The following is a 24447-nucleotide window of genomic DNA, read 5'->3' on the forward strand; positions in this document are numbered from 1 at the left end:
GTAGATAACATGTTCTGTGCTGTTTGCAATAATAAAGAAAAATCATATTTCCATGCACCCCGTCAGTCATTTTATTTTCATATTTAAAAAAACTAGATTAAAGGTTTGAGTGCCCAGGATCCTGCGGCAAACAAAAAAATTACATTTGTAACTCACATTTTTTATTCGGGGGGGGGGGGGTCCCTGGAACAACATATTTTGAGATGGGGGTCTGCTGCCAAATACATATCAGTTTGGGTGGTCCTTGACATGAAAAAAGTTTCAGAACCATTATAGCAACTTACGTTTTTTTTTTCAAAAAACAGTTTTTAAAACTTATTTAGAAGACATTTACGGTAGTAGAATCCCCAGAGGCAAAGACTTGAGTTAAAATTTGCCGCTTCAAAATATATATATATTCAAAGATTTGCACGCATTTTCAAGATTTTTCAAAAAATAGCAGATCTACAAGCTCATAGCACGGCACTCTTTTTTTGCCGCGCTATGAGCTTGTAGATCTGCTATTTTTCAATAGCCAAAGAAATTACACAGATTCTTCCCCGGTCTAAATGGGTCAATAAAACAAAATACAATTACACTTGATGACTGATGGTGTACAATATTATTTTTATCAGTAAACACCGCCCCCCCCCTTCTCAGACTGGCTAGGCTGACATTGTAACTTTCCATGAAGATGCATCTTCACATGAATGAACGCTTCCTCAATGGAGGGCCGAGGAGGTGTGTCTTAAGTCCTAATGCAGTGCTGTGTGTGGAAGCCTGTTCAACACCCGTTCTCCCGTCTGCTGCATATTCTCAGCCCGCAGCAATACTAATCCCCTGCCTTTAAATAGTATAGGAAGGGGATTAAACTTAAACACAATCTGTTTTGAGCTATTGATCTGGTTTGAGTCAAACGAGCACTTAAGCATTTAAATAATATGATCCGACAGTGGCACACACGAGTATGAACTTTTATTTCACAAATAACCCCATATAGAACATGTTAATTATGTTATTGTAAAAAAAAAAAAAAGAAACAAAGAAATAAACATGCATAACAATAACGATTCAATATCAGGAGGATTTAAAAGAGTGGCGCTCCTCTCCAAAAGTTTGACCCACTCAATCCGGGAACACATCTGTGTCACTTCAGATTTCTTTGGCTATTCAAAAATAGCAGATCTACAAGCTCATCTATGAGCTTGTAGATCTGCGATTTTTGAATAGCCAAAGACATCTTAAATGACACAGAAGCGTTTTCCGATTGAATGGGTTAGGTATGGTCTGCTTGAACTGCCCAGGATGCTGCGGCAAAAAAAAACAAAAAACGATAGGGACAGAGAGCGCTGCAGAGCGATGCTCAGACGCTGGGAAGAGGAGCAGCACCAGCACGTCTTTACCATAGAAATACATGGCAGACAGGCAAAAAAATACTTTCTGTGGACACAGTCCTTAAAAGGAAAGGGATTTGGGTAGAGGTTTGGGTTGTGTGGTTACCCTACCATGACGTAACTCCAAAATAAAAATCCACGTATCCAGTCCGGGTTTTCTTCCTAATAAAAATAGCAAAATCTACAGGATGTTGACATTTTCATTTAAAAAAACAAACAGTAGCCTACTGACTGGGTCGTGCGATGTTTTATCTATACTATCAGAATCAGCTTTCTTTGCATCCGTTCGCAGGCCAAAAGAGTGACTTTGAGAGATACGGAAAGTCAATGAGAAGCATATTTAGAATGATCAATTTCTAATTAATGGAGCAATAATTTTCCATTTTCTCACCCACCTTTTGGAGTTACATCATGGCAAGGTACAACCACACAGCCCCAAACCTCTACCAAAGTGTTCTTGCCCCTTTTTAAAGGAGCGTTTGCGGCAGGGCAGGCTCCTCTCTCAGTCCAGACAGCGCTCCAGGTGGGCCAGCAGCTCAGCGTGCCGGCTGGTGGGGTACATGGCCTGGCACCCGGGACACTCCAGGAAGGTCTCGTCCAGTAGGTCGGGGGTGCGAGGAGGAGCGGACGGCGCGCTCTGCTTGGAGGGTTTGGGCCTGTTGTTGCTGTGAAGCCTGCTGGCCTCGTCTGGGCCGGCGGTGGCACCCTGCCGCTCCTTCTGTAAAAACGCCCCCATAGACAACCGATGTGAAATAAAAGAAGTCATACCGTTTACAAGTTCTCAAACTTTTTAGCCCCGAGATTGAGCCTCCACGGGATCCTCCAGACTAGAGAAAATAGCCGATCTACAAGCTCACAACACGTCACGTTTACGACTGTCGCAATGCAACGTGTTGTGAGCTTGTAGATCTGCTATTTTCACTACTTCTTAACACATTTAGTGCCAGAGTTTTTTTTAAAACAGGGTACATCTAATGCCAGCGTTCTTGCTGTTTACGCTGCTGTAGACGGCTCCACGAGGACCCGGATGTAAACACAGGGTGCATGCACGATGGTCGAGGGTCCCGACTAACGCCTGGAACAATAACATTTATAACGCTATCCGCCATTGCAGAGTGATCACCTGTCGAAAATGGCTCGTTTTCACCATGGTAAAAAGATATGGAGATATGGAGCTTTTTATCTCTAATAATGTTTTTCCCTCTAATAATTGTATTTGTATTTTATTTTTATTTTTGAAAAACTAAAAAAAGGTAACTTGTGAAAAATTGTGAATTGTTTGTGATTTATTTGATTTTTAAAAAAAATAATAATAAAAAACTAAATGTAGGAAAAAAATAAATAAAGGCATATTTACCCGCGACCCATGAAAATGGGCCCGCGACCCAAAAATGTGTCCCGACCCACTGAAACAGTGCTGTACACAGTAACATAATTCTAGTTAACTACATGAAGCCTATAAGCGTGCTTCTTCTGGGGTGAACATTTGAGTAAAACTAGAACCAATCTACAAACTCACAACGTGGCTATTTTTGCCGAAGGGATTTGGTGTACAGTACATGAGCCTTGAGGAGGATTTGGTGTAGACTCCAGTCAATAAATGATATCATCTCTGTCAGGTGGAAAACTCATATGTTCACAACTGTTATTTTTTCAGGATTTAACCCATTAAGACCTGAGGCGATTCTTAAAAATGTTTTCTAAATCCTAACAGTTAAAAAAAAAAGAAGAAGTTTCAAGATTTTTCAAAAATAGCAGATCTACAAGCTCATAGCGCGGCACTCGGTGCCGCGCTATGAGCTTGTATATCTGCTATTTTTTAATAGCCAAATAAATCTTAAAGTGACACAGATGCGTTCCAGGTTAGATTCAAAAATAGCAAAAGTAGCAGATCTACAAGGTACGAGCTTGCGGATCTGCTGCTTTTGATGCTTTTGTGTGACGCTGTAGTACGATCACGCACAGTAGGGCATTAATTTACGAAAGAATATGGAGATAAGAGGTTTCTGCCCGACACAGAGCGACGATATACAGTTATAGGGTTCAGGCAGTGAACGGTGTTTCAATTCATTTTTATTACCGTGCCAGAGAAACGGCATGCAGTGCCTGTGTGATGAGACCAACCTGTGAGCGTTGTGTCACGTGGCGTCCGGTTTTGTGCAGGTTCTTCAGCACCTTGTGCAGCTGCTTCTGTAGACACAGGCATTCTCGCCGCTCGTCTTCCAGGGTTTTGGAAGACATCTCCATCTGTTTCAGAAAATGTTCCAAAGATTTTGAATTGTGCGTGATTATGTTGCTTGGTTGTTTACACGTTAGTCAACACCAGTAGTGGAAAAAGTACTCAACTGTTGTTTTACCTTAAAAGTTACCTTAAAAGTCTCAATACTTAAAGGTAGGGTAAGTGATATTTTTTGGTTAAAACAAAAAGTATTTTGTTAAAAGGTTAAAGCACTATATTGTGATAGTAATCATTGCTATATAGAGCGTTTGTTCAGTAACAGGAGTTTCCCCGTCTCTCCAGCTCTTTAATAAACAGAAAATACATTTTCCGGTAGGTGTCAAAATCTCAGCCTATCAGGAGAAAGTACCCATTTTTAAGCTTCATTTTTTATAGTGTTTTTATTTTTATTTTTATTTAACCTTTATTTAACCAGTAAAACACATTGAGACAGAGTCTCTTTTACAAGTGGGAACTGGCCAAGGGGCAGATTAAAAATTTCACATCACTGCTAAAACAAACAGTACAAATCAGTACAACAGTAATATATAATAGTGTTCCAGTTCCAATTTTGCATGCTCATTTCTTAGTGTCATCACTTCCAATTTCACTTGTTTAATCTGCATCCTGATTGAGTTCTCTATCCTGATTGGATGAAATTGGAACTTAAACTGAAACGAAAATGCATTTTCTGTTTTATAAAGAGCTGGAGAGACATGGAGACTCCTGTTACTGAACAAACACTCTATAGCAATGAGTACTATCAGAATAAAGAGCTATTTAACACTTATTTTAACCAAAGAAAATCACTTACCCTACCTTTAAAGAACAAAAACTAAAGTACTCATTATGCAGAATGTCCCATTTCAAGTTTTCAAATTAAATCTTAGAGAAAATAGCAGATCTACAAGCTCACAATGCGTCGCATCGCGACTCATTGTGAGCTTGTAGATCGGCTATTATCAAATGGCCGAAATGTATTTAGGGCTGAAGTGGTTAATGTATGTTTTATAATAATCAATATTTAAAATAAAAGTATTGGAAATTGGAAATACTGAAGTAAAGTACGAATACCTCAAAATTGTACCTAAGTACAGTGCTTGAGTAAATGTACTTAGTTACTTTCCACCACTGGTCAACACGCCTGCGATAGAACAGCAAAAAAAATAAGTGTCTAAAAAAATCTCCAGTCCTACCATTTTGGTTGGTTTATCTCATATTACGATTTCACCTGCAGACGTGAAGTCTGAATGAAGAGAGCAAGGTCCTATCCCTGTGAATGAGCAATGAGCTCAGCCATGCTAATGGACAGTGTCACACTTCCTGACACGGGTGGATGGATAATCCTCATTAAAGAGGAATTAATGGCTGTGGTATCGTTAAAAGTTCAATTGGATTAACGGCAGAAAACCTGGGCTCCTCTTTAATACCGACCGTTTATTCAATTACCATTTAATTGGGTTTAATTGGGAATGCAGGCACAACACTGACGGGGGCAGTGCATTGTGGGTATACCGCACGCCAGTCGTTCCCAAACTCTTTAGCTCAAAGACATAAAAGAGAAATGTGATGTCTCCCCAGGACCCAAACTAGTGAAAATAGCAGATCTACAAGCTCCCCCAAACGTGTCACATCCGCTTGTAGATCTGCCAGCTTCACTACTTCTAAAATGTTTTGTTTTTATATTTATGAAAATGTATGAAAATCTGATAAATGTTTTACATTTCTTTTTAACACATTGAGTGCCAGGGGTTTTTCAAAACAGGGTACCTCCAGTGCCTGGATTTTTAACCATTTTTGGACCTTTTTCAAGTAGTCACAAAATATTTTCAGTGATCACCGTCCTCATGGTGATCCCCTCATTACACACACAGGAGTCTCGGGGAAAAACATTAAAAACATTCGGTAATCCGTTCCATAGTTGCAGCCAGTTGAAAATAGTCAAAAATACATACTAAAAAAGAAAAGTACACAGGAGCCGAGATACAGGCTTTTGAAGTCATAAGTTAACCAGGAAGTGGATTGGAGTCTAAATCTTCGAAAAATCATATCTCCTGGTGCTGTGAAGAGAAAAAAAAAATGATTTTTTTTTTCTTTTCATATTTTTGCCCAAAAACGGTCCGGACCGTTTTTGGCACACCTCGTTTGGATTATGAAAAACGGTCCGGACCGTTTTTGGCACTCAATGTGTTAATATTTTTTTGTTTTTGTTTTTGAAAATCTTTCGAAATAATATATTTTTTAAACATTTTAACGAACAAGAGGGATATATGGGTCCCGACCCAGTGTTTGGGAAACACTCCGGAACGATACCTGCTGCTCCAGGACTGTGATCCTTCTCTGGTCCTCCTCATAGTTCACCATGGACTTCTGCAGGAGATTCACCTGAAGAGAAACGAGCTTACATGTCACTAGTTTACACATAGACTAGTCTCTAGAGAAACAAGCTTACATGTCACTAGTTTACTTATAGACTAGTCTCTAGAGAAACAAGCTTACATGTCAGTAGTTTGTATAAAGTGTGGACTAGATTCACCTGAAGAGAAATGGGTTTACATGGTCAGTAAGTTTGTATACTGCATAGACCAGGGGTCTTCAACAGGGGGTCCGGGACCCCTAGGGGGTCCTCAGAGCTACTATAGGGGGTCCGCCAAATCTTTGTGTGATAGGATTTAGTTTTTTTACATTAACCACTTGAACCAGAATTCCTTTTCTGAGGGGAACATTAGCCGAAAATAGCAGATCTACAAGCTCTCAACGCCTCGCGCTGCGAGGCGTTGAGAGCTTGTAGATCGGCTATTTTTGGCAAAGAGGCTATAGGTGTAGAGGGAAAAAATAGCAGACTAAGTAAAAAAAAAACTTCAATCTGAAACGCAATTTTATACAATATAGAGTAGGGGGTCCCTGCTTCATCTGTCTCTCAGCTAGGGGGTCCTTGGCCTGAAAACGTTGAAGACCCCTGGAGACACTAGAGATCAGTCTATCGATATGTACACTAGTGTGCATATCGACTAGATTCACCTGAAGAGAAATGAGCTTACATGTCAGCAAGTTTGTATATGGACTAGTTAGTCTCTCAAAGATAATGGTTTAAAGGTAGGGTAAGTGATTTGCTTTGGTTAAAATAAGTGTTAAATAGCTCTATATTCTGATAGTACTCATTGCTATAGAGTGCTTGTTCAGTATTAGGAGTCTCCTTGTCTCTCCACCTCTTTATTAAACAGAAAATGCATTTTCGTTTCAGTTTCAGTTTCATTTCCAATTTTATCCAATCAGGACAGAGAACTCAATCAGGATACAGATTAAACAAGTGAAATTGAAAGTGATGACACTAAGAAATGAGCAGACAAAATTGGAACTGGAATACTATACAAATTAAGCTTAAAAATGGGTACTTTCTCCTGATTGGCTGAGATTTTGACACCTACCGAAAAATGTATTTTCTGTTTATTAAAGAGCTGGAGAGACAGGGAGACATCTGTTACTGAACAAACACTCTATAGCAATGATTACTATCACAATATAGTATTTTAACCTTTTAACAAAATACTTTTAGTTTTAACCAAAAAACATCACTTACCCTACCTTTAAGTGATTCAAATCGAAAATTACAGATGGTCTTTGGGTACCTGCAGTTGGAGCTCAGCAGACCTGCGTGCCTCCAGCTCCAGGCTGCTGTGCAGCTCCAGGGCCTCGGCCCTCAGCGTGTCTTCTTTCAGGCCGCAGCGTCGTCTCTCCTCCTGGACGCTCGTCCTGGTCTGCAGCCTCTCAGCCTCCACCTGCTGCTCCAGTTCTTCCACTTCCCTCTGCGTTGCCTCACACCTACACACACACCACAGTGGTGGACGGTTAACCGAGTACATTTACTTGAGTACTGTACTCTGTACTGTACTTGGGCACTTTTTTTTCGTCTCCATCAAATCTCTTTCACCACTAAATAGCAGATCTAGATACAGTAGATCTGCAATTTTTCGCCTCCCAGAATATGGATGCTGGAGTTCAAGTGGATATAAAACCCAGCCCAAATCATCAGTTCAATAAATATAAATCAGAATACAGAGCTATTTAACACTTATTTGAATGATCACTAACTACACCTTTCACTTTTACAAAAGTTAACAGTAGCTCTCAAGAAGGCTTTTCACACTTTTCTTTAAACAGACACTTGTAACATTTTTTGTTCCAGGGACCTCCGGAAGCAAAGGTTTGAGTTACTGTGTTCGCTTTAAAAATATATATATTCAAAGATTTGCACACATTTTCAAGATTTTTCAAAAATAGCAGATCTACAAGCTCATAAAGCGGCGAGCTTGTAGATCTGCTATTTTTTTCTTTCTTTTTTACACCTTTCTCTCCCCAATTTAGTCGTTATGTCAATCGATTCCGCCCCACACACATTTCTGTATTGTCACTGCTGTCGTATCCTATTGACTCACCTGCCAGTGAGGAGCCCCCACCCTACTCCTCCCGCCCAACATTCCCCATTTGACAAGTGCCGCCCCCAGTCTTAATGGGTTAAACCCTAACTGCCCCCCCCCCCACCAGGTGGGTGAAGCTGAAAACTGAATTTCCCCCCATATGATGGAATAGGTGTAATAATTATTATTTGGCTTGGTCTTTGTGTGGGACCCACCTCCACTGCATGTCCTCCATGCGTTGGTGTGCCGAGCTGACTTGCTCCCTGAGCTCGTCTCGATGCGTGTTGGCGTTGTGCAGGAGTTTGTCATAGTGCTCCTGCGTCTCCTGCTCTCTCCTCTTCATCTCTATAGTGACAGGGTGGCAAAAAAACACAACACTCACATATTGCATCAGTACTTAACGTCTGTGTGTAAAAAAAATATATTGAACCAATGAAAAGTATTAAAAAGCGCTTCTGACAAAACCAGCTAACTCCATTGGATCCTCAAACTTTCTGCTTAAGTCCATCAAGGGGGGGGTGGAGTTAGTTGGTTTTGCTGACTCCAGGCTCCACCCCCTTTTGACCTCCAACCTCATTGTGAGCTTGGAGGTCCATTCAGCTACCTCCTAACTCCACTTTTGGTTTTGTTTTAGTCATTTCCTGAAAGTTTTGGCTGGTTTCTGCCCGACAGCAGAGATATCAAACAGTAATTTCAAGACCCCGCCCCTGGATATGAAAAAGCTCGAGAATCACTGCCTCTAAACGCCTGTTGTTGTCCTGACTGAAGTACTCCGTTGTGACAGTTAAGTCGTTTGTCCCTGGTTTTAGCAGACGTCTCAGTGTGTGAGCACTAGTGCCCCACTTCCCACTGTCCCCCGCGCCACGGCTCACCATCTGAATGGGCCTCTTTGTGCCGCGAGAGGCCCTCGTTGGCGCGGTTCAGCTGCTCCTCCAGCCATGACAGCCTGGCCAGCAGCCTCTTCACGCGGCCTTCTCTCTGCCGCTCATACGCCTGCCACTGCTGGTTCCTCTCCAAGGCCTCGGGGGTGAGAATGAGAAGCACAGTCGTCACTGTTGGTCGGGCGGAAACCTTGCATGTCCAAAACACGTTACTTTTCAGGAAGTGGGTAAAAATGTTTTAACCTGTACTCAGTGGTGGAAAAGGTTTTACTTTTTTAAAGTAAAAGTATCAATACTGCAATGTAGAAGTTACGTAAAAGTCCGGAATTCTAAATTTATTTGAGTAAAGGTACAAAAGTGTTGGCATACTTAAAGTATCAAAAGTAGAAAGTACTCTTTATGCAAAATGTCAATTTCACAAGTTGTATTATGTATAAAAATCCTTTGAAAAGCAGGATTTTCATATGGCCGAAATGTATATAGTTACAGAAATGTGGAGACACAAGGTTTCTGTCTGACAACAACGACATAATAGAGGCAGACAGACAGACATACAGCCAGGGTTGATGAACTCCCAGTACAAACCCTTACAGAGATAAATAGAGAATGCCCACGCAACCTCACTCACAAACCAAACCCAGTCTGTGTCTCTTTCTGCCTCACACACTCACTGTTAGGTAAATAGCATGGTTTGAGGCAAAATCATCTTTATCCACAAAAAAAAAATCTGTGTTGTTGTAATGTTATGTTGTATTGATCTGTTCCTGTTTTAATGCAAGGTGTGAGGAACTTGGGGTGACTGTGCACCTTAAAAGGGATAGTTCACCCCCAAAATGACTTTTTTCCTATCGATTAGTCACCCCATGGAGACTTGAATTCATGGATATTTATTAATTTTTGTCACATTCCTAAGCCAATAATTTGATGACCGGCAGCGGTTCCGGTAGGAGACAGAAAGAGTCTCCTTTGTGTCTCCTACCGGAACCGCTGCCTACCGGTCCGCTGTCATCAAATTATTGGCTTAGGAATGCGACAAAAACAAAAAAATATCCATGAATTCAAGCCTCCAACTGGACAAAACCATCGCGTCGCCAAAAACATCCGATCTACAAGCTCACAAGGCACACAACGCAATGCGTTACGAGCTTGTAGATCTGCAAAACTTGCGAATGTTCCCCCCAGAATAGGGTTGCTGATTGATTGATTGAATACTTTATTAGCAGCTTGCAAAAAAAGGCACAGGGGAGTACAGTTCAATACAAGGTCTACTAAAATTATTTAAAACCCAAGAAAGCCTATGGCTCCTTTCCATTGGGGTCCTTTGTACTCAATTCATCGAAACATTTAATGACAGACAATGCTAGGGTTTAAGTGGTTGTTTCGCCTATAAGGACATGCCCAAAAATAGGGCCGCTAAGTTGAAAGAGGTTAAATAATGAGCCAACCTGACAGGACAGCAAATGGATAAACCCTTTTCCCAGTCCTCCAGTTGTGTCATAAATACTTACATCTCTGAGCTGATGGTAGAGCGATGCTTCAGTCCTGGACTGGTCCTGGTGCTATGACACAACATGAACATAACAAAATACAATCTGAAAATACAACCCACATTTGTGGTGGAAGAAGTACTCGGATACTTTACTTGAGTGAAAGTAGCATAGAAAATCATAGAAAATGTGTGCAAATCTTTGAATATATATATATTTTTAAAGCAACCATTTGTAACTCAAAACAACGTATGTCTCTATATATCAGTGGTGCTTAAACCCCTTTTCATGTCAAAGACCCCCAAAATTATATGCATTTGGCCGCGGACCCGCATCTGAAAATATGTTGTTCCAGGGACCCCCAGAAGCAAAGATTTGAGTTTGAAAAAGATTTGAGCTTGAATTCTTTTTATATATATATATTCAAAGATTTGCAAAAACAAAGTCAAGATTTGCAAAAAAATAGCAGATCTACAGGTTCATAGCGTTCTATGAACCTGTAGATCTGCTATTTTTGAATAGCCAAAGTGTAAAATATGGATAAAGTGGTTACACGAGATGCGTTCCCGGTTTGAATGGGTTAAAAAGACATTTTTACCCATCTAGTGTAGCCAGTCTAGTAGTCACTCTACACGTGTCATCTGTGTCTAAGCTTCCTTCTTGGGTGTTTGCAATATCCCTTGCATCCCTTTTACCATGTCTTGTTTTAAAACATTTCCATGATGGAATAGACACTGGATAAAGGCTTTCTAAACTTGATTTTCAGTGCCTTGGATTTTGTTCTTCCTAGCACTCCAGACCTTTTCTCTGAGTTTTGTGAGGATAAGTAGATCAGAAGCTGCTGTAGATACTGTGAGACAGTCAGAGTGGCCACAAGGGCTCAGTCATAGCTGCGCCTTCTGCGTGAGGAACAATGTTTGCTTTTTAGCTGTGACACTTCCTTATCTAGATGGCTTCTGACCAGTTCAACTGACTGTAAGGGAGAGTGTGCCACTTCAAACCCTATACTGCCATCTAGTGGCGTTAACGCTGATGCTGTTTGCCAAACCCCAAAGAAAGAAAGAAAGAAAGAAATATTATGGGTGCAACAGTTAATCAAACTCGTCCATTTAATGGATTATACAATAATTGGGTATTTAAAAAATGGTGCAAATAGCAGATCTAGCAGAATCTACAAGCTCACAATGCGTTGCCTTGCGTTGCGATGCATGGGTAAGCTTGCAGATTGGCTATTTTCACAATCCACAAAACCTTTGCACGACAAAGTATAAAACAGGGCTTCAGTGGTTAAAGACCCCACCCACCCCCACAAAAAAAACTGTTCTCCCCTCTAAGGTCCAAAAGGGTGAAGGGATACAAAATATACCCTTAGCAGGCTGAGGAACAGTTTTTTTCCACAGGCCATCAGACTGTTAAAGTAATACTAGGTAACGTTTTCAGTAAAACTAAAGTTAAATTGTATATCTTTTGTGAGTGGCAAATGTTTCACAACACCCACTCCAAGAATTTCACCCCCGAAAGCCTTTTATTTATATATTTTCTATTGAACGCCGTCGAGCATGACGTTCCCTCGAAAATGACGTAATCTGGCCGGAAATCCACGGGGTTCCTGTTTGGCCAGGAACTACCGCGCCGGTTTCCTGTTTGGCCAGGAACTACCGCGCTAATAACAAAAGGAAACTCACGCTGATTTTAAGAGATTGTATGATTTGAAGAACGAAAAAAAACAGAAAAAGAAAACACAGCTCACGGTAACTAAAGCTCCACTGGCTAAGAAAAACGATCCACAGATCGTATAAAACAATTAAAAGAACGCTTTTTGAAACACTTCCGTCTTCCGGTGAAAACGAATGGAATTCTGGGTAACAGAGAATAAACGAACGCCTGCAGTGACGGTAATGACCAGCAGAGGCTGCTAAAAGTCGTTTTTTGGAAATTTGCACAGAACAACTTTAAATAACAGTAAAACGTGACAATTGACTGATATTCTAGCCCTGTTTTTATTGTTAATTGAGTGTTCTAGGTCGTATTGTATTGGAGCTTCCGAGCGTACGTTTTTCCACATGTATGTACCTAACCAGTGCATCTAAGTGACAATAAAGTGAATCTGAATCTAATCAGACAAAACAAATTAGTCCCGATTATTCGATGAATGTATCGATAGTTGTAGCAGCCCCAAATTACGTGAACTGTGTGTGTGTGCGTGTGCGTGTGCGTGTGTCTCACCTGCTGCGTTCTTCTCTCCAGATCTTGGGATCTGTTGCAGACGGTCTCCAGGTCCTTCAAGATCTCTTCAGTCTCTGCCTCCATTGAATGGAAGCTCCTCAGGTGTTCCCTCAGTGCCGTGATCTCCACATCCTGGGCCACCAGTGCATCGGAGGCTTGTCTAATGGTCTCATGAGAGTGGACGTTCTGCCGACAAAACGTTTGTGTGGACAAATTAGGAGCTCAACAGTGCTTTCAACCATAACAGTACAGTCAGTGGTTCATTGGGGGGGTTCCAAACCCTTACAGCTCTGTGACTCTGTCTTGGGAGTGTACAAACCCTTACAGCTCTGTGACTCTGTCTTGAGAGTGTACAAATGGAACCAAATGGACCCTTGCGGGTCCATTTGGTTCCATTTGTACACTCTCAAGAGTAATGGGGGTCCTTGAATAAAGAACAAAGTTTGACACCGACTGTATTAGTGCATGCATTTATTGATTGATTGAACATTTTATCAACTTTTTAAAAACGGGTTAAACACACCAAATGGACAGGACACATAAAAGCCAAACGCTTGTTTATATTGTGGTCCATTAACACTCAAACAACCTGGACGAACAACAGTGCAACAAACAGCAATAGAGGCTATGCGTGTGACATCATCATACCCGGAAGTTATGCGGGCGACCCGCGGGCGTCCCGCAAAAGGTGTCGGGCGCAGAGAACGGCCGAGAATAGCAGACCTACAAGCTCACAACGGTCTCATCCGTGACGCGGTTGTGAGCTTTTATGTCAGCTGTCGGTGCGCAATACCGTTGCGCGATGAAGTATATATGTCTCGCTAGGGCGCACCCATAGAGTTAAGGGCGCACCCCACTAGCCAACACACAAGAGTTGAATGAACTGAAACCAGCGCACACCAAAACAGCAGGTTTGGGGGAATTGATTACATGAAACAGTCACCTGTGCGTCCAGTCCCAATGTTGGTAAACAAATAATTGGTCTATACAAAAATATTTAAATAAAATAATATAGAGTTTAAAACTGTACATAAGTGAAGAGTAGCACACAATGTGTTATTCTCAGCAGCTAACATGAGAAGGGCAACAAAAGGAATCCCGTACGCAGGTATAATGAAGGTCCGAGCGACCAAAACGTTCCATCTCTAGTAAAACGTTTTGGGGCTGCAAGCAGTGGTGGAAAAAGTACTCCGATATTTTACTTAAAGGTAGGGTAAGTGATTTACTTTTGTTAAAATAAGTGTTAATTAGCTCTATATTCTGATAGTACTCATTGCTATAGAGTGTTTGTTCAGTAAAAGGAGTCTCCCATGTGTCTCCAGCTCTTTATTAAACAGAAAATGCATTTCCGGTGCTCTTTCCTGATTGGCTTAAAGGGGCTACACCATGAATTAAAAAAATATACATTATATATAAATATTGCCCCCTAATACGTTTTAAATAGGTTGTAAGCCTAAAAAACATCCAGATATTTTTTCTCACAATCTGACTGTCTGTCATTCCAAGCTTTTTCAGCTGCAATACCAAAACGTCCTATTGGGCAGGGGGGAGCTACTGAGCAATTCTGTCTGGCCATCGTCAATGCAAAATCTGTGCAAGTGACATCACTTGCACAGCCATTCTGAAATGGCCTGTTCAGACACGCCCATTCAGGAAATCCATGAAATGAGCATGAATGACTGAATGTTTAAAAAAAATATTTTTTTGGGTACAAGAGACACTGGGGAGCCCAAAAAATACTAAAAACCTAAAAAAAAATGAAATTCATGGTGTAGCCCCTTTAAATTTTACCTGAAAATGTACTATATTCTGTTTACTAAAGAGCTGGAGAGACTCCTGTGACCGAAACAAACGCTCTGTAGCAATGATTACTATCAGAATATAGTACTTTAACCTTTTAACAAAAAACAAAAAGACCAAAAAAATTATCACTTACCCTACCTTTAAGTAAAAGTATCAATACTGCAATGTAGAACTACTCTGTTACAAGTCAAAGTCCGGAATTAAAAATTCACACGAGTAAAAGTACAAAAGTATTGGTATCAACGTAGAAAGTACTCATTATTGTCATGCATTGACGGAGGCATGAGCTCGGCCCTGGCCTCCCTAGGCTGGTGGGGGGAGTGTAGTGCCCAGGATCACTTAGCAAATTGGCACCGGGTGAAAAAAGGGTTACAAAATCACGGGACAAAAATTATAAATTAAAAAAAAAAGAAAGTACTCATTATGCAGGACGAATCCTTTGAAAATAGCAGATCTACAAGCTCACAACGCGTCGCTTTGCGACACGTTGTGAGCGTTCACGTTCACGCCTGAATATAGGGCTGAAGTGGTTAATGTATGTTTTGTAATAATAATCACAATCTACAAAGTAACTAGTAACTTAAGTTTTCAAATAATTGTCGTGGAGTAAAAGTACAATATTTGCCTCTGAGATGTAGCGGAGTAGAAGTAACAGTACTGAAAACTGAAAATACTCCAGTAAAGTAAAAAATACCTCAAAATTGTACTTTAGTACAGTACTTCAGTGAATGTACTTAGTTACTTTACACCACTGGCTGAAAGTGGGAGTCCTTTTTTTTGCCCTTCTCGTGTCTACAGCCTACTCCGACGCGCGTCGCGCTATCGCTGGGGTCCCAGAGATAGAAATGCCATTAAATGGGGGTCCTTAGCCTAATGCATGGATATTCAACTGGCTGCCCACGGGCCAAATGTGGCCCAGAGGGACCTTTCTTGTGGCCCCTGGAGCAATTTGTTGATTTTCAATTAATAATGAAAAAAAAAAGTGTTTTTTTCAATAAACAAAAAAAATGGGGTTTAGTGAAAGTTACAGGTATGGTGTGTGCGATGTGAAATGTGAGCTTTCCATAATCACAGTAATCCTTCATCATATTCCATCATATTCAAGGGCTGGAGAGAAAAAAGACACTTAAGACTACTGCAGAGGGGAGGTGTGTGTGTGTGTGTGTGTGTGTGTGTGTGTGTGTGTGTGTGTGTGTGTGTGTGTGTGTGTGTGTGTGTGTGTGTGTGTGTGTGTGTGTGGCTGATGCTTGTTGTCACATAATGAATGAACATATATATTTTGGTATTATAAATACAATGTTTGATTGGTCTTTCAATATAGAGATACCGGATAGGCTGGATATAGGAGATACAGGCTGGAAATATTTCACTTTGTGTAATTATGGATTATATTTAAATAGCAGATGTATAAACGCACAGAGCATGGTTTTGCAACACATTTATGACATGCCCAGAAAGGGGGGCTTTACAGTAACCTGACTCTGCCAGATGGGGGCGGTATTGAGTAACTACGTTCCTCAAGACAGCTGTGAAACAAATGTGTGAAGCAGATTTTCGGATCTGGCTGTGTCAGGTTAGCTTTACAGCAGATCAAGTGATTTCCAGTAAATGACTCTCTAGTCACAAGTCAAAGTGAAAGTTGGCAGCTGTCTGCCTTGTTACTATGACAATACAATGTTCAGTGTTCATTACACAACCTCTGCTTTACAGCAGATCAGGCCATTTCCAGTAAATGACTCTCGGCACAACAAAAGGTCAAAGAATTAAGCTGTTACTAGCACAATGTACACAAAGTATAGGCTAGATACTCAAATATTACTATTAAGTAAAAGTATGGGAGTACTTACTTACACAGCCTTCAAGTCTATGTCAGCTTGTCTTGAAGTGTGCATGATATTTTATTTCCCTGTGTTTGACTTAAGGCAGAATTGCAGTCTTACGTGGTGGCTGTGCATCTTGCTCCAGGCACCACTTTAGGTTGGGGGGGAAATGCATTTGCACTTACTGTACAATTAAATGAAAAATAAATATTAACCATTCAACCAATGGTATTAACTGGTTACAAATGTTTTGACAGTTACCGGTTAAACGGTTAACCATGAACATTTGGTTATTTTTTTTGTTTACATAGGCCTGTGGCCCCCGACCTCAATTCATTTAACAATTTTGGCTCCCTGTCTAATCTAGTTGAATACCCCTGGCCTAATGCATGTCAAACTGGGGGTCCTTGAATTAAAATGGTTGAGAATCACTGCTATGCTGTAAAAATCTTGTATCTTCTCTTATGGGGGTCCCTGGCATATATTTTCAAATGGCGGTCCGCGGGCCAATAAGTGTCAATTTGGGGGTCCTTGACATGAAAAAGTTTTGAGAACCACTGCTCTAGAAACAACGCTATGTTACTTCCACCCTCAGACACCACACGCTCCATAGGCAATGTACTTAAAGTACAAAAAGTAAAAGTACTAAAATGTTTGAAAATAGCAGATCTATAGACCAATTATTTGTTTACAAACATTGAGACTGGACGCACAGGTGACTGCTTCATGTAATCAATTCCCAACAGATCCCCAAACCTGCTGTTTTGGGGTGAGCTTGTTTCAGTTCATTCAACCTCCTCTGTGTGTAGGCTAGTGGGGTGCGCCCTGGCGACACATATATATACTTCATCGCGCAACGGTATAGCGCACCGAGAACAGCTGACATACAAGCTCACAACCGCGTCACGGATGCGACCGCTGTGAGCTTGGAGATCTGCTATTCTCGGCCGTTCTCTGCGCGCGACACCTTCGCGGGACGGAGCATAAATTAGTCTTGACGGGCTGCAGCTGCGCGAGCCAAGCAGGTTCTGATGCCATGATCATAGTACCCAGGGGGCAAAACCCACCTTTTTTTAGGGTGCTGCATTTGCCCTGCCACAAAAGGTTGGCCACCAGAAATAATATCTATGACCCTCTAGGATCACAATCTATATGGACAACCCGGTAAATGTTTTGCTGGAAATCCAATATGGCCGCCTCAATATTGGCCCCTATCAGAAAATAGCTTTGGCGATAACTTTTGAACCAGATGGACTAGAAATGCAAACTTGGTGTCTATTTCATGGTTTCAGAGCATGAGAAACTCAATGGAATACTTATCGTTATGATTAGGTGTGTCTGGACCTTTACTTTGCATATTTCCAAGATGGACGCCCCCCGAAAATGAGTTTTACTATGACTTTTACAGTGACAGCTAACTGTTATGGCAAAAAGTCTGCTTTTTAAGCAATATGAACACATTTGGTCAGTTTGAGCTTTCATTTCTATGTTGTCAATATGGCTGCAGTCATAAATAATGTATGGTATTACATTTTTGCTCAGATTCTATCTATAGTTGTGGGGATGATTGCAGAGAAAAATCTGAGAAAAAGCCCACAATGTATCTTATGTATCATTTTAATAAACTAACTACAATATAAACAGACACATGCACACTCCAAGACTTGCCAAAAACTTCAACTTTAGGGCTATACAAATTAACATAGTGGTATGCATTCAAGTAACATAACAAAATATAGACTACTTAGTGACAAACAGAGTAAAAGCGGATTTGATTTGAGGTTGCCTACAAAAGGTTCATTTTGACCTCTATGGTGCTGGTCTTGCCTGCTTCTAAAGCCAATGATACTATGGTACAATGCTATTCACTGTCACTGTTGTCACGTGTTGCACTGATCCTGCTGCATCGTGTCTCCAGTCCCTGGCAACGGCATCCTAAGTAGCATGGAATTTCCTTCTTTGCACAGGAACAGTTTTCCTGGCAGCCTTTGATACAGCTGCATGATATTGCCTTGTTCATTGACACAGGCCAGGCTGGCTCTGTGTATGTAAGGGGGACTGCATTGCTAGCACTGAGAGACCCTCCATACTCTGCGAAAGAGGGAATATCCGGCTTGGCGATGTGTGCACATTTATCTATGGTTGCTAGAGCAGCTCTTCTCAGGTGCAGGTCAAAGGCATTCTCTGTCGGGGGCAGCAGCTTTAAAAGGGTTGATCTATTATTGAGGAACTTGTACACTCTAAGCTTACTCAGGTCAAAATCCTCCGGGTGGTCCACCCACCGGGTGCCTGATTGATGACGTTATCTGAGAGGGAATCAGAAGAGTTTTCACCAAACTCCTCAAGTGCAGTGAGATCCAGACACATGCTGGCCTTGAACCATGCCTTCTTCCCAGTGAAGAAGGGATAGCTGGTGGTATCTCTGCCACTTAAACTATGGATAAAGGGCAGGGCACGACACTGTGCGAGCCCCAGTGCTGATACCATTTGATGGATAGGAAGGTATGAATTTTGCTCTGTTCTCACCCACAGCTCTTGAAGGCATCTGAGATGGGTTGCTTTACAGTAAAGGCACATGATGATGATGTCTGTGTCATTGGCATGGATGACAACTCTGTCAACTTTGTCATTCTGGACACTGTACAGGGTGTGGAGTATTATTATTGTATCAGCCTCCTGTTGTGTGGATTCTAGTGCAGGGACATCTTCAATAGACCCCTCCTTGATCACCACACTCATTGTCTCTTCTTTAAACCTCCCACCCAGGTAAAGATGTGTTGGACCAAGGGCCGACTTAAGTTTCTCATTTTCACACCATTCGTCACAGAGGAAACTCAATAGCTTTGCCTTGTTAGCTGACACAGCAAAAAAACTCCCGAGGATCTGGAGCTGTGTAATGCATACTGACTTCATATTCTTTGGTAGGTTTTGGTCGAGCATATCTGTGTTCTTGCTCAGCTGTCTTAAGACTAGGTCCACTGTACCGGTCACAACAGAAGTGAATGATCTCTGTGCCAGCAGGCACATCATTCAACAGCAGACGTTGGTATCGTTCAGCGATTGTTCCAAATGCTTCACCTAATCACCTTTCAGGAACGACCAATGGCGTATGGCATACATGGCATCAATAACTACTGCTGTTTTTCTGTCTTCTGTAGGCAGGTCAGGGATGCATGCAACTTTGGTCTCCTCTTTCAGGACCTTCACAAGGTTTGCCTTGGTACCTGTTCTCATCCTGCCATCTTCCTGGAAGAGGGAAGGGGGGAAGTCACTGCACTCGTGGTTGCCTATAAAGTCAACAAGGTTGAGTTCTCCACCACTGGCTATGATTTGGGTCATGCGCAGGAGGGCAGTAATTTCATTGCTCTTGCCAGGTGCTGAGGTTTTCCCCTTCGATTTTTTGGATTTTGTGTTTTGAGTGTGGAAAGTGTTAAGCTTCATTATGCTTGTCTTCTTCTGATCACTGGGCAGTGATTCAAACAGTGCCTTCAGACCCAGTTCTTTCACACTCATCAAGTCGTCCTTGACTGTGGAATCAGCACACTGTCCTGTAGATATGTTGATCATGGATGATGTGCTCACTGTAAATGGGTTAGTCTCCACTGCTGCCATGACCTTGACTACCATCTCTGCATCCCGGGTTACACGACTCTGACCAGACTCATGGTGTGGGTTGGAGGAGTGGAGGTGGAGCATAGACTTGAGCTCTGCAGAGACAGCTACAGTGAGTGGTTTTGTGTAGACCCATTTAGTCCGGGCAGCATGGCTGAGTGTAATGCCATCCAGACCGCTTGCTTCCTTGGCATCAGCATTATAGGTCTGCTCCAGTAGCATGTCGAGAGCAACACTGTTGTGGCTGCCATCTGCTCGTCTGCCAACAAATACACCTGCCATCAGTGCTTCATGTACCTCTGAAGCTGTTTCTGGTAGTTTCTTCATCTCAGCCAAATACAGAGGTAAAGATTGCTGCCCGTACTTTTAGCGGCCTGCTGCAGTGAGGTAAGGTAGCATTCTTGCTGATTCACAGAGATGTCCTGTCCAGTCACCTTCCCGATCGTAGTAGATAAACCTTTGGAGAATATCTGACATCTCCAGGAAGGTTGCCCAGAGGACTGCAGTTGGTTGCCCATTCAATGATTCCTGAAAAAGCAGCAGCTGCTCTCCTAGGACTGCCATCTCTGGACGCCTCGCCTGGATAGCAATGCAATCCCCCTTGCATCTACCGAGCCAGCCTGGCCTGTGTCAATGAACAAGGCAATATCATGCAGCTGTATCAAAGGCCAGTGGCGTCGTTAGGGGTGGGCTTCGGTGGCTATAGCCACCAATGTTTTATCCAAAGCCACCAATAAAAAAATTTAAAAAATAAAAAAAATAAAAGTTTTTTTTTTTTTTTTTAAATTATATATCTATCACCCTAACCTAACCCTACCCCTAACCCTAAAACCGAAATAAAGTAACCAAAAACGGGTAAAAAAGCACCCAAATCCGCGAAATCCGCGGGGAAAAACGCGCGCGCGCGGGAGGAGGGGCACATGCACGCGCGCTGCGCGCGCGTGCATGTGCCCGTTGCCTGCGGGGCTAAGCCCCCGACCTAGTAGAGACCTAGCGTCGCGTCTGTCAAAGGCTGCCAGAAAAACTGTTCCTGCGCAAAGAAGGAAATTCCATGCTACTTAGGATGCCGTTGCCAGGGACTGGAGACACGATGCAGCAGGATCAGTGCAACACGTGACAACAGTGACAGTGAATAGCATTGTACCATAGTATCATTGGCTTTAGAAGCAGGCAAGACCAGCAACATAGAGGTCAAAATGAACCTTTTGTAGGCAACCTCAAATCCGCTTTTACTCTGTTTGTCACTAAGTAGTCTATATTTTGTTATGTTACTTGAATGCATACCACTATGTTAATTTGTATAGCCCTAAAGTTGAAGTTTTTGGCAAGTCTTGGAGTGTGCATGTGTCTGTTTATATTGTAGTTAGTTTATTAAAATGATACATAAGATACATTGTGGGCTTTTTCTCAGATTTTTTTTTGCAATCATCCCCACAACTATAGATAGAATCTGAGCAAAAATGTAATACCATACATTATTTATGACTGCAGCCATATTGACAACATAGAAATGAAAGCTCAAACTGACCAAATGTGTTCATATTGCTTAAAAAGCAGACTTTTTGCCATAACAGTTAGCTGTCACTGTAAAAGTCATAGTAAAACTCATTTTCGGGTGGCGTCCATCTTGGAAATATGCAAAGTAAAGGTCCAGACACACCTAATCATAAAGATAAGTATTCCATTGAGTTTCTCATGCTCTGAAACCATGAAATAGACACCAAGTTTGCATTTCTAGCCCATCTGGTTCAAAAGTTATCGCCAAAGCTATTTTCTGATAGGGGCCAATATTGAGGCGGCCATATTGGATTTCCAGCAAAAAATTGACCGGGTTGTCCATATAGGTTGTGATCCTACTGGGTCATACATATTATTTCTGGTGGCCAACCTTTTATGGCAGGGCAAATGCAGGGGGGTACCCTTTGCCCCCTGGGTATAGAGCGCTCCCTCCGTTCCTATGACAGCCACTGGAGGTGGAGTTTTGAGGACAACTGCTTTGAATTGTTATTATTGTTTACACACAACAGAAACCAAGGATTATATATTTCAAGAGCGAGATATCACAGTAAAAATCCTAAGCATTCTTCCTCCACACTGGGAGAAAAACAGCATCTGAAAGTGTGATGGGATGCATTTTTACACGTGAGACTGTGACCACTTTTACATTGCATCTTATGAGCGGTGGGGTTCTTTTGCTGCCGACCTGCGTGCGCATACTGTTTCGTATCAGTGTGACGTCGTCTGTTAAGGCGTCTATTAGATCTACAAGCTCAGCATCTTACCTGGTGGCGGTTTTCATTCTCAGAATGTGACAGTTGGCCCATATGAACACCCTTCCCGTCCCGTTTCCTGACTCTGTTGATCTCCATGTCAGACTGAGCTGTTTGTCTCGGAGCAGCAGCAGGCTGTGATGAAGGTGGTCCTTAAGCTTCTTTTTAGAAGATGTTATCCAACATGACCTGTTCCAAAAACAACACATTAGAGTACTATAACGAACAAGGCTAACAAGACAAGGCCAACGTGTGTCAGTCAAATGTATCATAATATATATAATAATAATAATAATATTATATTTTTTCAATAAGCATTGTTTGTTGATGTTCTTTGAATGATACTGAAACTTGGTTGGGTAGTTAGTTAAATTAGTTAAAGGACGACTTCACCTATTTTCAACCTATCTTCATATACCTATATACATATGATCCTCACTAATGATCCTGATAAAATCGTGTCATTTTTTTCTACTCAGTCTGTGTCTCAGAGGAGGGCTGTGGACACCATCGTTATGAAGGGGCTTTTTTTTTCCGTTCCAGGAATACAAAGCCTGTAGTTTCTATTAGCTTGGATTCCCCATCGATGATGTCACCGGTAGACAGGTTTCTGAACGGTCCACAGCCCTCCTCTGAGACTGAATAGACAAAAATTGGTGCCATCTTATCATGCGCGTTAGTGAGGACCAATTATATGAAGACAGGTTGAAAATGGGTGAAGTCGTCCTTTAACATAGCATCAAAATCTTGAAAAAATTAGAACGATTTTTGGATATCTTTGAAACATTTTGACAACACAAATTTTGTATGGGGGTCCCTGGAACAAAATCTTTTCACAAGGGGGCCTGCACCCACACCCTAATGGGTCCATTTGGTTCCATTTGTATACTCTCAGAGTTAAATTAACATTTAATCATGAATATAAATTGGGGTCCCAGAGATAGAAATGCCATTAAATGGGGGTCCGTAGCACACCTGTAAGGGGCCATTTGGAAGGTTTCCAGTGAGCCAACATGCACAATATATCAGCACCCTGACTCTGTTTGACCAGAATGGAACAGAGCCTTCATTAGTATCATTGGTAACACCTGTGAATGTCTTCATAGTTCATAATATGGCTGCTGTGAATAGAGCCAATCGGCCACAGACGGCATTAAAACACTTCTTTATTGAAAGATATGGATTATTACATTAAACTACTATCCCGTAGCGAGAGTTAACATTTGGGGCGTGGTGGTAAGCACCTTTATTTGTACATGTTTGGAGTGTCTACGGGGCATAGTGCAGAAAGTCCCTGTGTCCATGGGGGGTGAACCCTACAACTCTCGTAGATTGAAAACGTCAGGATCATAAATAGGAGAGTTGTATTCTACAGCTAACCTGCACCTGTCCTGCTGAGGACAACTTTTGGGGGAACGAGCAACTATGTTAGGAGTGTTTTTTTACGTCCATGTTTTGTCGGACGACCAGAGGCACAATTTACTACCTTTTAGGTTGTTTTAGTCATTGTTTTCGGGGTATAAGTAAGTTTATTAATTGTCACTGTACCTTGAGAAGAACCATTGTGGATGCTCACGTCATCTTCAATTGTGCTATGCTACTGAACAATGTTGCCAGATTGTGTGAGAGAAATAAGCGTCTATGAAAACAAGGCCCTGCTATTTGAAAATAGCCAATCTACAAGCTCACAGATGCGACGCGTTGTGAGCTTGTAGATCTGCTATTATCCAAAAAGAATTCTTGGAGAAAGGAAGTGAAAAATATATTTTTCTTTTTTACATTTTACATTACATTTTCAAGTTAACATGAGAATTACTTATTAAAATGTATAAAAACAATATTTTATAACCACTAGGTTGAAACATTAGGAAGCAAGCCCAAAATAAGCAGCTACCCTTTAAAACAAGCCCCAAAAAACGCAACCCGCGCAACTACCAATATTTACAAGCAACTGTACAGAAAAAGAAACCCAAAGTCGCTTATAATAAGCGGACATGGCAACCCTGCTGCTGAAGCTTGATCCAAGACGGAAAAAGCAAGACACGATCTCCGGTTTACTTCCTGTTTCTGCGTGACGTAGGTGGACGCCTTTTTAGGAGACAGGAAGCAGCTTGGAGTCTGTTGATTCCAATGGAAGAGTGAACGTGAACACTGAACCATTCTTTTCTTCTCTCTCCATGGTCACTGAACTAAATATTGGACCCGATCGTCACAACAAGACACACAATATGTACAAGATTTTCATACTAAAATAGCTTTTTTTAGAGACGCAAATGAGGACAAAATCAACTTTGTTATAGACTTTTCTCTATCCCACATAATATAGTCAAAGGGCTCTG

General features: G+C 41.6%; 2 protein-coding genes across 3 annotated transcripts in view; both read right to left on the reverse strand.

The window, feature by feature from the left end:
• Positions 1–24447, reverse strand: part of LOC311058907 (myoferlin-like) — a gene marked incomplete at its 5' end in the record, with an annotated part of 235365 nt that overhangs the window by 74216 nt on the left and 136702 nt on the right. The window lies entirely within an intron of this gene.
• LOC311058915 (centrosomal protein of 55 kDa-like) lies at positions 1050–24267 on the reverse strand. 2 transcript variants are annotated; one of them, XM_084076455.1, is made up of 10 exons: positions 23657–24267; positions 22121–22297; positions 12604–12789; positions 10399–10449; positions 8882–9029; positions 8225–8354; positions 7221–7413; positions 5905–5976; positions 3498–3620; positions 1050–2088 (listed from the first exon to the last, which is right to left on the reverse strand). In XM_084076455.1, exons 2-10 carry the CDS (start codon positions 22205–22207, stop codon positions 1876–1878), a joined length of 1203 nt encoding a protein of 400 aa, XP_083932581.1. In that variant the 5' UTR covers positions 22208–22297; positions 23657–24267; the 3' UTR covers positions 1050–1875. The 2 variants fall into 2 exon arrangements, with proteins under 2 accessions (XP_083932581.1, XP_083932580.1); XM_084076454.1 differs by having other exon boundaries at positions 1050–2091.

Source organism: Gymnoscopelus microlampas (assembly GCF_963454915.1).
Source record: "Gymnoscopelus microlampas genome assembly, chromosome: 13".
NCBI lineage: Eukaryota > Metazoa > Chordata > Actinopteri > Myctophiformes > Myctophidae > Gymnoscopelus > Gymnoscopelus microlampas.

Excerpts from the sequence above, each read along its gene's own strand:
- LOC311058915 (XM_084076454.1), bottom strand. The coding sequence starts at position 22,207 with ATGGAGATCAACAGAGTCAGGAAACGGGACGGGAAGGGTGTTCATATG. Across the intron at positions 10,450-12,603 it reads TGGAGAGAAGAACGCAGCAG|CACCAGGACCAGTCCAGGAC; the intron begins GTGAGACACACG and ends GTTGTGTCATAG. Across the intron at positions 5,977-7,220 it reads CTGCTGAGCTCCAACTGCAG|GTGAATCTCCTGCAGAAGTC; the intron begins GTACCCAAAGAC and ends GTTTCTCTTCAG.